Consider the following 16,880-nt stretch of genomic DNA (forward strand, 5'->3'; position numbering starts at 1 on the left):
TTTTTAAGTCTCTTTTAAATGCCTTAACATGGGAGAATCTGCCAGGTTGTGGCACAGGAATGTTTTTGCTCAGAAAACATAACACATCTTGAAGATATTACATGATCTACCACCTATCTCTGAAACAAACCTGGTTCAGTCGCACCTCCCTGAGATGCCACAAGCCAAGGAAGCAAGTGGAAGATACATTTACCCCAGCATATATACATCATCAAGTTCAAAATATACAACTTCTAATAGTAAAATCAAATTCATCAATTCCATTTCTCTAATTTGGAATTCATAATAATGTAGCACCATTGGGATGACATTACAACATTAATCCTCGTACAGTCTTCAGTGAATTAATCTAGCAATTTAGGTGTAAGCCTCAGTGGAAGAGTAAGCTATTCAAAAGACAAAAGGTTTAAGTTCTTTTCAAACTTTAATTTTTTTCAACCACTATTACCAGTGGTCTTAAATATTCATTAAAACAGGCCAAGCAAGTCAGCAATTTGGCAACATTTTATTATTGGTTCAAGATACATCATATCCTTAAAGTGGTGATATATTTATTTTTGATCCCATAATTCCTTTTTAATAGCAGTTTCACTCAATTTTACACTAAAGCCCCTTTAATAAAGACATAAAAATATGAAAACTTGCAGAACTAACTACTCTTTTAGCAAGATGATACTTGAATGGTTTAAACCTAGGGGCTTTTCCTAGGCTAACATTATTCTTGTGACCCTGTGGCTCTTTACCCTTAGTTTCAATGGATTTGTTGCTTCAGACAGAAGGTGGATACAGCCTAGAACAAACAGGCCTCTTATCTCAGCTTCAGTCAAAAGTCATTTTTAAAGTCAGACATTCCATTTCAGGACCTTAATTTCTGGAGAAAAAAAATTTTTCCTAATTTCAAAAGCCTTCCTTTAGAAAGCTTCTCCTTATAGTAAAAAACAACAAATTAATGCAAAAGGAATGATGAAATTAGAAAATAACCATTTAGTAATAATAATAATTCATAATTGTATGAATTCAATAATAATTCAACATTATAATAATATAATAATTGACTCAGCTAAAAATCAATGGGTGATAAAATTAGAGTAAAAGTTTGAAGAATAACAGGATAATAGCCTCACAGTATCTCCCCACAAGATAACTTATTCAGTACAAAAGGAAAAATAGTAACTTTACAGTAGAGAAACCTGGCAGACACCACTTTTACCAAGTGATCAAAGTTAACATCAACAGTAATGGGACAACCAACATTACAGGCTTCCTGGTATGACCCATTGAGGACACGGTATCACTTCTGTGAGATACCTGGCAAAGATGTACCACTGGAACCTAATCATGCACAAATATAAATAAACCCAAACTGGGGAACAGTCTACAAAATAACAGACCTGTAGTCTTCAAAAACACCAGTGTCATTAAACACAAAGAATGACTAAAGAGACAAGACACTGAATGTGACACATGATCTGGGATTTTCTTTTGCTATAAAGGATTTTAGTGGGACAACTGGCAAAATACGAATAAGGCTCACAGATTGGATAATAGCATTGTTAATGTTAATTTCCTGATTTGTGTGTGTGTCCTTGTGTGGAGAAGGAGATGGAAGGGAGAGGAGATAGAGAAGAGAGAAGAAAAACGTGGTAAAATGTTAACATTTGGAGAATCTGGGTAAAGTGTGTTTGAGAATTCTTTGTACTTTTCTTAAGACTTTAAGCCTTAAATTATATCAAAATAAAAAGTTAATGGGAAATTTTTTTAAATTCCTATTCTAACTACAAACATTTATCTGGAAAATAAATAATCTCCTTCCAGAGACCAAGAGGTAGAGCTTGAAGGCCTTTGCATAGTTTTTAATAAGAGTCTTGAAAGAAGATTGTAGGATGTGATTTAAGTTGTTTCCTGCCACCTAGGGAAAAAATTATACCCATTTCAAAAAATAGGGAAGGACCTAGAAGAGCAATCAGAGGGGATGAGTTTAGACACAAGTGAACATAATTGTGAAACTGCTCCCTGGTACACACTTCCTTGGAGGTAAATCCTGGAGTTGGACAGAGATCCCCAAAGCCCGGAGCAAAGTGTGCTCTGCCTCTCTGAACCCCTAGACCTCCAAGAGGAGACCCCACACACAATGCTTCTCACCCACCCGTGACAGCCTGCAAAGCAACAATGGCCGGTGCCATGTGTAGGGCAAGACAGGGCCTGAGGAATATTCATTCTCTTTCTCTCTCTCTCTCTCTCTCTCTCTCTCTCTCTCTCTCTCTCTCACATACACACACACACACACACACACACACACACACACACACACACACCATACAATTCCCCATGGCTGGCCTATGGCATGAAGGAGATTCAGAAGTTCTCACCACCCCTGTGAGCTAGAAGAAGCCGTCCCCCATCACCTGTCACACACCAACCAAAAATGCACCTATCCAAATGTCTCCTATGGTTGAGAACCACTCTATAAGACTATTAAGCATTTTTCAATAAATTCAAAACATCAAAACAATGATAGAAATATTATAAATTTCTACATTAGCTTTTAAAATACAGCATTTACAAAGAAAATTCTGGTGAACAAGGAAAAGCACTGTCATTTCTAATTAGCTGTTAGGTCAATGAGAAAATAAGGATCAATAATGACTTACAGAGGATAATTTACTATATTCAGAAGCAAATTCATAGCAATAATGCTTTTATCATATTACTTTGGGCTGAATTATATCCCCCCAAAATTCTATCTTGAAGCCCTAACCCCCAAATGTGGCTTTATTTGAAGACAGGACCCAGAAGGAGATAATTAAAGTTAAATGTGGCCATTGGGTAGGGTCTTAATCCAACAGAACTGGTATCCCTATAAGAAAAGGAAGTGACACCAGAGACATCTTCACCTCCCTTCCATCTCCCTTGTCCCCAGAGGAAAGGTCATGTGAGGATCCAGTGAGAAGGTGGCTATCTACAAGCCAGGAAGAGAGACCTCACCATAAAATGAATTTTCCAAAATCTTGATCTTGGACTTCTATCCTCCAGAACTGTGAGAAAATTAATTTCTGCTGTTTAAGCTACCTAGTCTGTGTTATTTCTATATGGCAGCTCTAGCAGACTAATAAACACATTTTAAGAGACAATAAAATTAACTATTTCAACAGAAGAAACTACAGAAATAATAACAAAACAAGTTCACGAATAGAAAAAGAGGTAGAATTAGGAAAAAAAATCAAAACTCATTCTTGGAAGTATAAAATAAAAATCTGCAAGTACAATTTTTAAAAGAAAACAGTAGTTGTAATCAAGATAGCATAGCATTGGTGAAAGAACAGACATAGATCACTGGAACAAGATAGAGGGTCTAGAAATAGACCCACACAAATATAGTCAGCTGGTTTATAACAAAGGAGCAAAGGCAGTTCACCAGAGGATAATCTCTTCAACAAATGGTGCTAGAACAATTGGCTGTGTGTATGCAAAAATAACACAAAAGAACCAAGTCACACACCTTACACTTTCCACAAATACTAACTCAAATTGGATTATAAACCAAAAGAAAAAAAAACAGGAGAAAAATCTATGTGACCTTGGGTTGGTTATGCATTTCTCTATACAATACCAAAAATACAATCCATGAAAGAAAAAGTTGGTAAGTTGAACTTTATTAAAATTAAAAACATCTGCTCTGCAAAAGACACTGTTAAGAGCATGAAAAGACGAGACACAGGCTGGAAGAAAATATTTGCAAAACACAGATCTGATAAAGGACTTCTATCCAAAATATGCAAAAAACTCTTAAAACTCAGCAATAAGAAAACAATCCAATTTGAGAAATGGGCAGAAGATCTGAACAGACAACTCACTAAAGAAAATATACAGAGGCAAATATCTGAAAAGATACTCAACATCATTTGTCATTAGAGAAATGCAAATGCAAATTAAAACAACAATGAGATACATTTTATGCCTATTAGAAAGGCTAAAATCTAGAAAACGATATCAACTGCTGGCAAGGATATGGAGCAACGGGAAATCTCATTCTTTGTTAGTGGGAATGCAAAATCGTACAGCCAATCTGGAAGACAGGCAGCAGTTTCTTCTAAAGTTAAATATCTTACCATATGGATTCAGCAACCCTACTCCTAAATATTTACCTAAGTAAACTGAAATTTTATGTCCACAAAAACCTGCACAACAAATGTTTAAAGCAGTTTTATTCATAATTGCCAAAACCTGGAAACTTCAAGATATCTTTCAATAGGAGAGGGTGAAAACAAACTGTGGTATATCCTTAGAATGAAATATTATCCAGCAACAAAAAGAAATCAGTTAACAATCCATAAAAAGATATGGATAAATCTTATATACATATTGCTAAGTAAAAACACAATTTGAAAAGGCTACATATTGTATTGATTCCTATTATATAACATTCTGGAAAGAGCAAACTATATAGACAATAAAAAGATGAGTGATGGCTAGAGGTTTGGGCAGAAAAGAGAGACTTCAATGGGAAATCACATGGGATATTTTTAGGGTGGTAAAATTATTTTGTATGATACTGTAATGATGGGTACATGATACAATGAGATTTTTAAAACCTGTAACTTTACAGTACAGAGAGTGAACCTTAGTAAAATTAGGATGTAACAGAATCCCAGGATGGAGTGCAGAATATGACAAAACAATTGAACTCTATTACAAAATGTCTGAAACAATCTCACCGAAGTGGGTGGAAGAAAAAGGCACTTGCCTTATATAACTTTGGAAATGAATGGAGTCTGCAAGACTAAAGGCAACAGAAACTGCTCATGAGCACTGTACTCCAGTGGATTAAGTTGTTTCCTATGGAGGCACAGGTTAACAATTTTAATATCCCTATACATGTGTAGTGAAATTGAACAACTGAGTAAATGGAGGGCCAGTATAAGAGCCCAGTTTCTCACTGCTGGAGTGAAGGTTACAGATAAGCAAGGGGAAAAGGCTAGAATGGTCCATGGAGTAATAGAGTATAGTTGGAGACATCAATGTGAACCCACATTTAGCTTAATATAAATACAGATGGTTACACATAGAAATGCTTATAGATATGGATATAACGGTTTACTATATACACAAATATTTCCTTTCTCAGAGGGCCTAGAATCTATGACTTCTCAGTAACAACAAGCACACCTTGCACCCAGATGTTGGCTGCTAATGTCATTCTCCAATCAGGGGAACCAGGGCTTCTTGGAGAAACAGCTGATTCTAGGACTCAGGAAATATACAAGATGAATCTGGGGCATCTTCTAATGCTAGAAAGTAAAGACATGCTCAACAACAACAAAACAAAACTCACAATATTGGAAGTATCATAGAGGAGTTGACTGACAGGTCTGAATGGCCAAAACTGGAAAAATTTGGGCAACAAAATAAAGTGGAATATTATAACCCAAAGTATAAAATAAATATCTACAAGTCTATACTGATATAAATAAAGGATTGAATAAATAAACGGGGAGAATAGACAAATCTCCCATGCAAAATAATTCTAAATAATTTATGTAAGTACTCCACCATCAAGGAGGTGAAGCATAATTCGCCTCTTCTTAAGTATAGGCTGTGCATAGTAACTTCCTTCCAAAGAGGACAGCAATGAAAGGGGGAAAGTAGAGGCACTTCACAGTGGAGAAATATGGCAAACACTTCTCTGCCAGGTGATCCCAGTTAACATCAACAGTGATAAGTTATGTTGACCGTATGATGTGATCCAATGGAAATGGCACTTGAGCTCTGTGATCTTCCTCCAAAGAACATACAGCCCTAGTCTAATCATGAGGAAAACACGAATAAATCTCAATTGCTAGAAATTCTATGAAACACCTGACCAATATTTCTCAAAACTGTCAACATCATCAGAAACCAGGAAGTGCACAGCCAGGGTAGCCTAAGAAGACACGAGGACTAAATGTAATGGAGTATCCTGCATGGGACCCTGGAACAGAAAAAGAATACTAGGTAAAAACTAAAAGTCTGAATAAAGTATGGACTTTAGTTAATAACAGTGTATCGATATTGGTTCATTAATTGTAACAATGTACCATATTCATGTTAATGCTGTGAGAAATCGGCTGCAGGTATATGGGAAATCTCTGTACTATCTTCATAATTTTTCTGTAAATGTAAAACTGTGCTAAGTTAAAAAGTTAAACTTCTTGATTAAAGAGAGAAGGCAAACTTGAACAAAATTAGAAATAAGAAATAAGACATACAAACAATAAGGAGAATTATTGTTTTAAAATAACATATGAAATTGTATGAGTAAAATTTTAAATCTTGGTGAAAAACATACATTAAAACCTCGCTGATATGGCTGTATTGCCAAAATTGACTCTAGAAGACAAGCAAACCAAATACAATGGTAAACATGAAAGAAGCTGAGAAGAGACTCAGAGAATTGCCTCCAAGAAATTATTTGAACCAGATGGTTTTTCCAGTGAAAGCTTTCAAATTTTTAGGGAACAGATAATCCCCATGTTATATAAACTGTTTCAAAGCATAGAAATAACTGAACATCTAACCCCATTCATTTTATGAACTTAATCTGACAAAGCATATACTCATACACCCCCAGCCAACACCCTAACATACGTGTATATGGGCATACATAGTCACATATATACACACATGGAGCTAATTTCACTTATAAAAATAGATGTAAAAATCCCGAATAAATTCAGCCATTCAAATCTGATGTTAAATTTAAAGAATAAGCCTTTTATAACCAAGAAATATTGACTCAGGAATAGAAGACTCATTTTGTTTAAAATCTGTAAATTTTGAAACATTAAGTAAGTTTGTCAAGGAGCTTTATGGTAATTTGAATAGTTATTGAAATACATTCAATAAATTTCAATGCTAGGTCCTTAAAAAGTTCCCAGAATACTGACTACTGAAAAGACCACAAAAACTAACATTGTTTCCAGGTGATCATAAACTAACAATACTCAAAGCAAACAACTAAAGAGAATTAGAATTAATAAGTTAATTTAATTATCACTGAGGGCCGGGAGATCAATGTCCCAATTCAAGCACTCAAGTAGAGAGGGCAAATCCTCCCCTCCCTCCACCTTTTAGTTCTATCCGGGCCTTCTACAGATTGGATGACACCCACCCACACTGGGGAGGGTAATTCACTCTACTCAGTTTACCAATTCAAATGCTAGTCCCTTCTGGAAATACCGTTTAGATACTTCCAGAAATAATGCTTAGCCAGGTACCTGGGCATCCTGGGATCCAGTTAAGTTGATACATCAATATTAATCATCACAAAGACTAGATGGATGATGAAACCATTAGCCAAGATACAGAAAACCCACAAAAGAAGAACAGATTTCAACAATGGGAAGTAAGAGTATGGGGAGAGGAAAGGAGAACCTGCAGAGAATAATGAATCCAGTAAAAAGTGTTAATATTCCATGAGTGGTCAATTATGTCAGATACTACAGAAATGTCAAGTAGGATAAAAATTAGAAATATGTCACTAGATTCAGAATTTGGGAAGCCCACTGATGAAGACGTTTCTGTAGTATGATAGAAGAAAATACAGACCATTGAGGAGTTGAGAAATAAATGGAAATTGACCAGGTAACACCAGTAGGTGTGGACTAGTCTTTCAAGAAGTCTGACCTTTAAGGAGAGGAGGGAAACTGAGTGGTACCTGTTTGGGAGCAAGGTGAAGAACTGAGGGAGGAGGTTTTATTTGTGTTTGGTTAGTTTGATGGCCCTTGGATTCTGTTTTAGAACTAGAAGATTCAAACATGGTAAACTGAAGGAAAGGATCCAGAGAAGTGAGATACTGAAGCTCTTAGTGAGAGACAGAATGATTGATGAACCAGGAGCCAGGGCAGAGTGAAAGGGATAGATGTTGCTGACTTTGGCCTTGGAGAAGAGGAGCACCTTCCCTCAGACTGAGGTCAGACAGAAGGGGAATGAAGGAATACAGAGTGCAGTATAGAGACAGAAAGAAAGAATGTGGAAGGGATTCCCACCCAATAATCTGTTTTCTCTGGACAGAAAGGCTCCCAGAGTGAAGGACTTGCAAAAGAAGGTAAGAGGTTAGACACACAGTAACAATTTGGAACAGCTACTTCAAAGAATGCAAAAGAAAATGCTAAGCAATACTGAGGATCCAGCAGAGGCTAAAAGCCAAAAATTCTTCACTGTACCAGTTAGCATGGGTAAGTAATTTTCTCCCTCTGTGCTCCACAAATCAAAGCAGAAAGACACTACCAGCTTTTCCTGGAATATTTAATCTTAACATCCAAGGGAAATATCATATAACTGAATTTGAGGGAAAAGCACTTTCAAAAGAGGTACTCACCAATGGTGAGAAGCCTGATGGATGAAGATGTCGTCTTACACTTACGCACATTTATAAATTTGGAACTGGACAAACAAGAGGCAAGTGTGACAAAGGTAGAAAAAAATAATCTCTACCTAAAACACTGACAAGTCTACTCACTAGAAGGATTTGTCTCAGAAAGTACTGAATTCTTCCTCTATCTATTAGACAAATGCTAGAACTAAGGAAAACTCCTGGTGTGGTAAAGAGTTTTGATTTTCACAGAAAATTTTCTAGAAAAACTTAGAAATGATCCCTCATAAGTGGAGTAGAACAGATTGAAGTATTTCTGAGATCTCTAGCAAGTGCAATATTATCCATTTCAAAGTCTCAATGTTAAACTTGAGGTTATTATCTCTAGATTATAAAGTCAAAATATGGTTTAAAAATCAATTTAATGTAGTTCTAACCTTTCTCTTGGAGTCAAGGCCTTATTTGTGTTTAGTGTCTATAAATAAAACTAAATGTACAACTCAGCATGTATCTTTGCTTTGCTGTTGGTTATTTGTGAGGCTAGAAGGATACTGGGATATATTTTGTGTTTTGGGGGTAACCTCGTTACTCTTAAATAAGAGGTTAAGGAAATACCTGGGAGATCAATGAAGAATACTCTTCCTAAGAGTTTCTCCATTACTTTAAAGGCAAAAAATAAGAAGAAAAGTAGAAAGTAGTTTTGGGTATGTTTGCAGATGTGCATTTAAAGTTCAAATCCAAATAAGCGTGGCTCTAAATTCTTCAAACTTTTATAGTATGAATTTTAACTGGATACTGCCACCTACTGGACAATCTACAAAGGCTTTGCGCTTTCCTGGTAACTGAAAAAATGATCATGGACGGAAACACAGCAAATGATTTCTGTTTTCATAAAAGCCTTATAGGAACATTTTACTTTAAAACTTATGGCTATATATAGCCTTAATCAAAATAATTTTTAAGTTAAAAAGTTTTATACTTTAATTAAGAGGGGTAACCACGGTTCAGTGAATAACATGGGAACGAAATGTCAGAATGGAACAGAGAAAACACAAGCAGTTTCACGCCATTTTTAAATATGTGGCTATACTGTAATAGTAAGAATACTAGACTTTCAAAATCAGTGCTATGTGGTCAACTTGGACTCTGGCATCCTATTCATTTCTTTCATGCATGCGGTGGAAGCACTCTGCTAATAATACCTTTCTTAAACTGAAGATTCCAAAATTTCCTCTTTTGGAATAGGTAATAATTATGCTATATAAAACATTTTAAAAAGTGTAATTAGGCTAACAATGTAGCCTAAAGTAAACAGTATCTCTTCTGTTTTCTAAGATTTTTAAAAATTAGGTATGTGTGACTGCTAAATATATGCCTATGATGTAAAGAGACTGTAGGAAATTTCATTAAGGATTTTGCCTTCTATAAAAGACCAGTCATCAAAAAAAACAAATTCTAAAAAAATATGAGGGAATACAATAATGTCTCTTTATTTTGGTGCACTGGTCAGAGGTGAGCTAAATCAAGACGGATGGTAGCAAGAGTGAAGGGCAACATTCAGTTCTCCTAACAGTGTCTTCCATTCCCGTTTTCTTTGACATCAACTCTGCTTCTACATCTTATCTGTGCTGCACACAATAAACACTGCCAATACATAATAATTAGCTAAGAATTCAAAATCTAAAAACTGAAACTCTAATTTGATGTTTAAAGCAATGATTCTCTCTGAACATAGCTTTCAAGCCCCTGTTAACTCCAGCTTTCAGCTCATCAAGTCCAACTAATTTCCATGTTAGAACATTAGGAGTAATCTAAAATTACTGTAAATGTCTACAGGGCCTGCAGTAATCATGTGACTCGAGATATAACTGAGCTCTACAGGTTTAAGCCAAATACATACATGCCATGAGTTTTGAAAATTAAATATTTGATAGTTCTGATTTGATTTTGAAGAAAGGGAAACTGATAACAAAAGTCTTGTCCTAGAAGGCCAAAAGTTCATTTGGTAGTGAGTGACTCTGTGACTGAAAAGGTCAATGTCAAAAGGCCACCATGGATCCCCTTACAGAGTGGTGTGTTTCACTGTTCTTACTCCAGAGTCAACCACAAGCAGGTGTGGCCTCTTAGAAATGTCTCATCCACTAGAGGAATCAGCATTTAGCTCCTACTTCCTAAAATACAGATGCTGAGATACTATAACATCCACAATCACATTCCTGACACTGTCCATGTTTTTTATTTGGAGTAAGTGAGTCTTGATTCTATGAAGGTATAAATTTGATAGATATGAAAGAAAATATAAGAAGTTGTACTTTTCAAGATAATCTTCCACAATAGTCTTTAGATACAATTAGTAAAAAAGCATTTTATAATCTATAGGTTTAAAGGTGCTTTGCAGTCTTTTTTCATAAATAATGGTCATTGCCAGAAAACTCTCACAGAGAAAAAGAAGCTTGATAAAAACATGTCATTCCAAAAATACTTTTTGAAAAAGACAACAATATACCTGCCCTAATAAAGTGTATTACAAAGCTACAATGATCAAAACAGTGTAATACTAACATCAGCACAGAAATATTAACAGAATAGAACAGAAAATTTAGAAATAGGTCCAGTCAGTGCACAATAAATTCAGCATTTCAAGTAATGAGGGAAATGATGGATTATCCAAAAAAGGTCTTGAGATAACTACAGTTAAAATGAAAAACAACCAGAGACCAGCCTTGAAAATTCCCCAAGCAGACAAAAACAGGGAATTAAAAGTGCAATTTAGCTTATTTTGCAAGGCCAACTTGACCTCGGTCATTTTTTGCTCACACCTCTGAAAGTCATAAGTAAAACTTAAACTGTTTTCCAAAACTGATATGAGGTAAGCACTCTGCTTTATAAAAATGTACCACTGAGCTTCATTCCATGTTTTGGTTTGAGTGCTCCTGGTTTGCAAACTGTCCTCTCAATACGCACACAATAAACTTTTACTAATTACTATTTTGGAGATTCACTGGTTTTACTTCTGTTATTTATGAACTTCTGACACTAGCTAACAAACTGGGGTGGGGGGAATATTAACTTCAGGAGAGCAAGGAAACCACAAAACTAAAGAAAAATAAGTTAGAAAAAATGTTTTTAATATTTATGATGAAAAATTAGTATCCTGAATACATAAAGGAGTACTTCAAATTAATAAAAAAAGAACATCTCACTTTAGAAAAGAACAAGTAATTCATGAAATGGCTAAACAAAAGAATAAATATTCAACCTCCCTGATTATCAAAGAGATATAAATTATTGATTCCATTTTAAATAAACAATCTTTAAAACTATTACAAAATTCATTGCTGCTGTGAGTATAGGAAAACAATACTCAAGTACAATGTTGGTGGGAGTCTAAATTGGCATAAGATTTCAATAAGTCAATATGGATAAAAATCTTTTAAAAAACCTCTTGACTAAGTAATTTCTCTTGTAGGATTTAATCAAAGGTGTCTTAGTTTCCTGTAGCTGCTGTCACAAATTATGCAAACTTGGTCACTTAAAACAACAGAAATTTGTCTTCTCACAGTTCTGGAAGCCAAAAGTCTAAAATCAAGGTGTCAGTAAAGCCATGCTTCCTCCAGGGGCTCTAGGTGAGATTCCATTCATTCCTTGACCCCTGTTTTTTGACAGCTGCCAGCGTTCCTTGTCTGAGACCCATGGTTACAATCTTTGCCCTCGTCTTCACATTGCCTTCTCTTCTGTGTCTCTTTGCCCTCTGTCTCTCTATTTTCTTTGATTTTTTTCATTAAGGTATCATTGATATACAATCTTATGAAGATTGTAAGCAACATCGTTAAGCAACACTGTGATCACTACATTCACCCATATTATCAAGTCCCTCACACACACAGCCCACCACAGTCACTGTCCAAGATGCCACACAGAGTCACTACTTGTCTACTCTGTGTTACACTATCTTCACCATGACCCCCCAGACACCATGTGTGCCAATCACAATAGCCCTCAATCCCCTTCTCCCTCCCTCCCAACCCACCCTCCCCAATCCCACCCCTTTGGTAACCACTCGTCCCTTCTTGGAGTCTGTGAGTCTGCTGCTGTTTTGTTCCTTCAGTTTTGCTTTGTAGTTACACTCCACAAATGAGGGAATTCATTTGGTACTTGTCTTTCTCCACCTGGCCTATTTCACTGAACATAATACCCTCTAGCTCCATCCATGTTGTTGCAAATGGTAGGATTTATTTTCTTCTTATAATAATATTCCATTGTGTATATGTACCACATCTTCTTTATTCATTCATCTACTGATGGACACTTAGGTTGTTTCCATATCTTGGCTATTATAATTAGTGCTGCAATAAACATAGGGGTGTATATGTCTTTTTGAATCTGAGAAGTTGTTTTCTTTGGATAAATTCCTAGGAGGGGAATTCCTGGGTCAAATGGTATTTCTATTTTTAGTTTTTTGAGGAACCTCCACATTGCTTTCCACATTGGTTAAACTAATTTACATTCCCACCAGCAGTGTAGGAGGGTTTCCCTTTCTCCTCATCCTCACCAACATTTGTTGTTCCTAGTCTTTTCTATGTTGGCCATTCTAACTAATGTGAGGTGATATCTCATTGTGGTTTTAATTTGCATTTCCATGATAATTAGCAATGTGGAACATCTTTCCATGTGCCTGTTGGCCATCTGAATTTCTTCTTTGGAGAACTGTCTGGTCAGATCCTCCACTTTTCTATTTGGGTTTTTTAATTGGGTTATTTGTTTTTTGGGTGTTGAGGTGTATAAGTTCTTTATATATTTTGGATATTCACCCCTTGTCGGATATGTCATTTATGAATATATTCCCCCATACTGTAGGATGCCTTTTTGTTCTACTGATGGTATCCTTTTCTGTACAGAAGCTTTTTAGTTTGATGTAGTCCCATTTGTTCATTTTTGCTTTTGTTTCCCTTGCCCGAGGAGATGTGTTCATAAAAAAGTTGCTCGTGTTTATATTCAGGAGATTTTTGCCTGTTTTCTTCTAAGAGTCTTATGGTTTCATGACTTACATTCAGGTCTTTGATCCATTTCGAGTTTACTTTTGTGTATTAAGTTAGACAATAATGCAGTTTCGTTCTGTTTACATGTAGCTGTCTGGTTTTGCCAACATCAGTTGTTGAAGAGGCTGTCATTTCCCCATTGTATATCCATGGCTCCTTTATCATATATTAACTGACCATATATGCTTGGGTTTATATCTGGGCTTTCTATTCTGTTCCACTGATCTATGGGTCTGTTCCTGTGCCTAATGCAAACATGCATTTTTTTCGGAAGTCCTTATCATAGAAAAGGCAACCCAGATGGGACACCCACCTTCTTGAGGAGAAACATTTGATGCATTCTAAATCCAAATCCCTCAGGCCCAAGCAGTTTGGAGCTCTCAGTGCTGGGTCCAGACAGGAACAAACCTGAAGGTATGTCATCCACATCAAAGTACATGCTAAACAGTTGTGGGAGCTCTGTCAGGTTCTCAGGGTTCTACAATGTTAGACATTCATCTTGTAAAAAGACAAATGGATCCCTGGATTCCCAGAGAAATCAGAAGCCCCTGCTGAGTCAGTCTAGTGCCTGGGCAGTACTAAATGACCACCTATGCAATATAGGTTAAAGGATTTCAAAAGCGTCCTGCCAAAAAATACCAACTGCTTCCCAATCCCTAAGATTTTCACCACTGTGTAAGTAGGTTAAAGATTACGTGACTCTGTAATACGTCTATAGAAGGAGGAGGAGGAGGAGGAAGAGAAGGAAAGGGAGAAGAGGGAGATAGGGGAGAAAGAAGGGGAGGATAAAGAAGATGAGAGGAAGAGTCACAAATGGGCATATACACAGAGGATAAGCAGAAACATGCAGAATGAATTAGCTCATCGCAAAAGCAAGACTGTGAGAGAACAGAAAATAGGACAAAACAGGAATGGATTTTTATGAAAGGGTTGCAGAGGCCTGAGAGAGACACCTTGTGGGAGGACTCTAGGCAGTTAAGGAACTGACTGCATAAATCGGTGACTAGAGGCACCCAAGAGGCACAGGAAATAAAGGCAAAGACATCTATGCCTATTTCCCGATTTGTCACTGCCCTGTCCCCCACCCTTACGCAAACTGTGCAAGACTCTGAAACATACCTAAGTTCAGGTCAGTTCCATATATTCCTACCTAACGTAGGATTAAAGAAGTGTTAACTTCACAAAGAAAAATAAATAAATAACAAGTTAGGGAATTTTACTTAAATCTAAATATTCTATGACTCTGAAAAAAAGATGAATACATTCACTCACCAACAGCTTCTTCTGATGCAGCAGTCAAAGCTAGAAACTTTTTTGTATTTTCCATCTCCTCATTACTTTCCAAAGCTTCACTATTTTTTGCAGACTAATGAAAAATAAAAGTTTAAACATGGGAAAAGGAGGCAACTAAACTCATTGATATTTCTTAAAATTTCAGCCTGATTTCCTATTGTGTACATACAAACAATAAGGCTCAGGTCATTTTTATTCCTTTAATTAGGAAATTTGTTAATGTTTCCTATTTCCACAAAGTTCTAGCAATGAGTATTCCCAGACAGAACAGTAATACATGTGTACCATTTTATGAGAATTACCTTGCTTAAAGTGTCCTTAGTTTCTATTTAATATTTCTACAACCAATGAGTAACCTAGAGGTACATCACCAAATTACATTTTCAGACCTTTCAAGATAATGTACTTTATTATGTTTCTAATTCTAATCCTTGTTTCATGTTCATATGACATAATTCATGTCAGTATATGGTTATATGATTCTTACCTTAAGTTTTTCCCACACACACAAAAACAATTTTGCTTTGAGACTCAAAAGGAATAATAGGCACATTTTTCTTTTAAAAAAGACTTACACAAATTATTTCTCTAGTTAAAAGCATTATATTTGTATGTTGTTTTCTTCCCATCCCATTGGTCTTCCTGGAAACCTTGTAAGAATGTATTCTTAATTACCCCATTATTAATCCATATTATCATCTAGGAAATCTCAGAAGTCAGTCAACTACTCAAGGAGAAATTTATCAAAAAAAAGAACAAAACGATCTGTTATTATAATGTTCCTTACTTAAAAGTGCTCTCCTTTGCAGGACAAAGTTCAAATATAAGCCAATGGCTATACATCAAGTCAGTGCCAACAGCTGGTCTACTTCCACTCCTCAATACTACAAAGAACAAAATGTCCAAGAAGGCCAAGGAAAGTTAATGGAGCCCTAGAAATTCATAGACAGAAGCAAAGAGAGCATGGTGACAGACCACAAGCACTTCCCAGCTCCCCAAAGAGATCTTGACCAGCATATGAAACAGTAAACTCACCCACTTGTTGGTCACAAAAGATAACTCAAATAATAATGGTAACCAGGGGGTTAAATTTTTGCATATTTGTGAATTTACCTCTAAACCATAACTTTGCTGTAGAAAAAAGAGGCATACAGACTTGATGAAAGTAGGCACCACATCTCCTTCTATTCCAGAGATGGAGGAGCCTTAGCCTGACACTGGAAAGAGGGCTACAGTGCTGCCCGTGAGGAATGTGCACGGTAGTGCACAGCCTGAAATTGGCAACAATGCAAAAGTACCATCACCAGTTCCAGAAAACTCTCTCCCTCACCTCCCCCCATACACACATTTGCACACCACTGTCCTACCTCCACAAAATAAATCAATAAAGGCAGACCACATTAACACTACCACAGTCTATACTTTCTTAAGCATCTTAAAGGAAATTATTTACTGCAGTCAGCCATATGGTTATACCATTCTTACCTTAAGTTCTTCCCACAGCTTTATTCTCATTTCTAGACCTTGCTTCTTAATTTCTCTTTCTCTATTTTGTCTCTTCACCAATATCGTATCAAGCCTCTTCATCTTCTGAATAGCATCTTGAAGTTGAGAATCTATTTCTTTTAACTCAGGTTCATCTGTATTGTATTGAAAGTAGGAATTAGCTTGAAGTTTAGTTAAACAATAAAGCTTTGTTGTGTTTTTACTATTTGTTCTTTCATTCAACAAATGTTTGTGGCTGATGGTAATAACTACCAATGGTGTCATATATCTTGATTTACAAGGTGTTTTCATGTATATTTTTTCATATAATTATCTACAAACCCTGTGAAATAGACATTTATCTCTATTTTACAGTTGCAATAACTGGGTCCTTTCAAACAGCTAAGAAATTATAGCACTGAACTCACAAGTGGGTCTCATATGATTTTAAATCCCAAGTTCTTTATCCTACATTACCTTCTATATTTATAGCTAACAAATAAAGAATAAGACAAAGACCCTATCCTCAAGCTGCTTCATACTACCTGAAAGAGAAGCTGTCTGCACAAATTGTCACAGTGAAATGTAGCATATAAGTGACTTAAGTGGTTCCAACATAAAGAAACAAATTCAGAGAAGTACTCCATGTAACTGGACACCTTCTATCTATGCCCCTCCCATTTGTTCTAGTTTCTTGATGTACTTAAAAATGT

At 36.0% G+C, this 16,880-nt stretch overlaps 1 protein-coding gene across 5 annotated transcripts in view; it reads right to left on the minus strand.

Annotated features, from left to right (window-relative positions):
- Nucleotides 1-16,880, minus strand: part of FSIP1 (fibrous sheath interacting protein 1) — a 194,109-nt gene that overhangs the window by 163,699 nt on the left and 13,530 nt on the right. For all 5 annotated transcript variants that reach the window (XM_057488662.1, XM_057488661.1, XM_057488663.1 and 2 more), the window contains exons 4-5: nt 16,168-16,322; nt 14,662-14,755 (exon numbers count right to left, since the gene is read on the minus strand). In XM_057488662.1, the coding sequence (XP_057344645.1) occupies nt 14,662-14,755; nt 16,168-16,322 (249 nt within the window). The remainder of the gene's footprint in view (nt 1-14,661; nt 14,756-16,167; nt 16,323-16,880) is intronic.

The sequence above is a fragment of the Manis pentadactyla genome, chromosome 11 (assembly GCF_030020395.1).
Source record: "Manis pentadactyla isolate mManPen7 chromosome 11, mManPen7.hap1, whole genome shotgun sequence".
NCBI lineage: Eukaryota > Metazoa > Chordata > Mammalia > Pholidota > Manidae > Manis > Manis pentadactyla.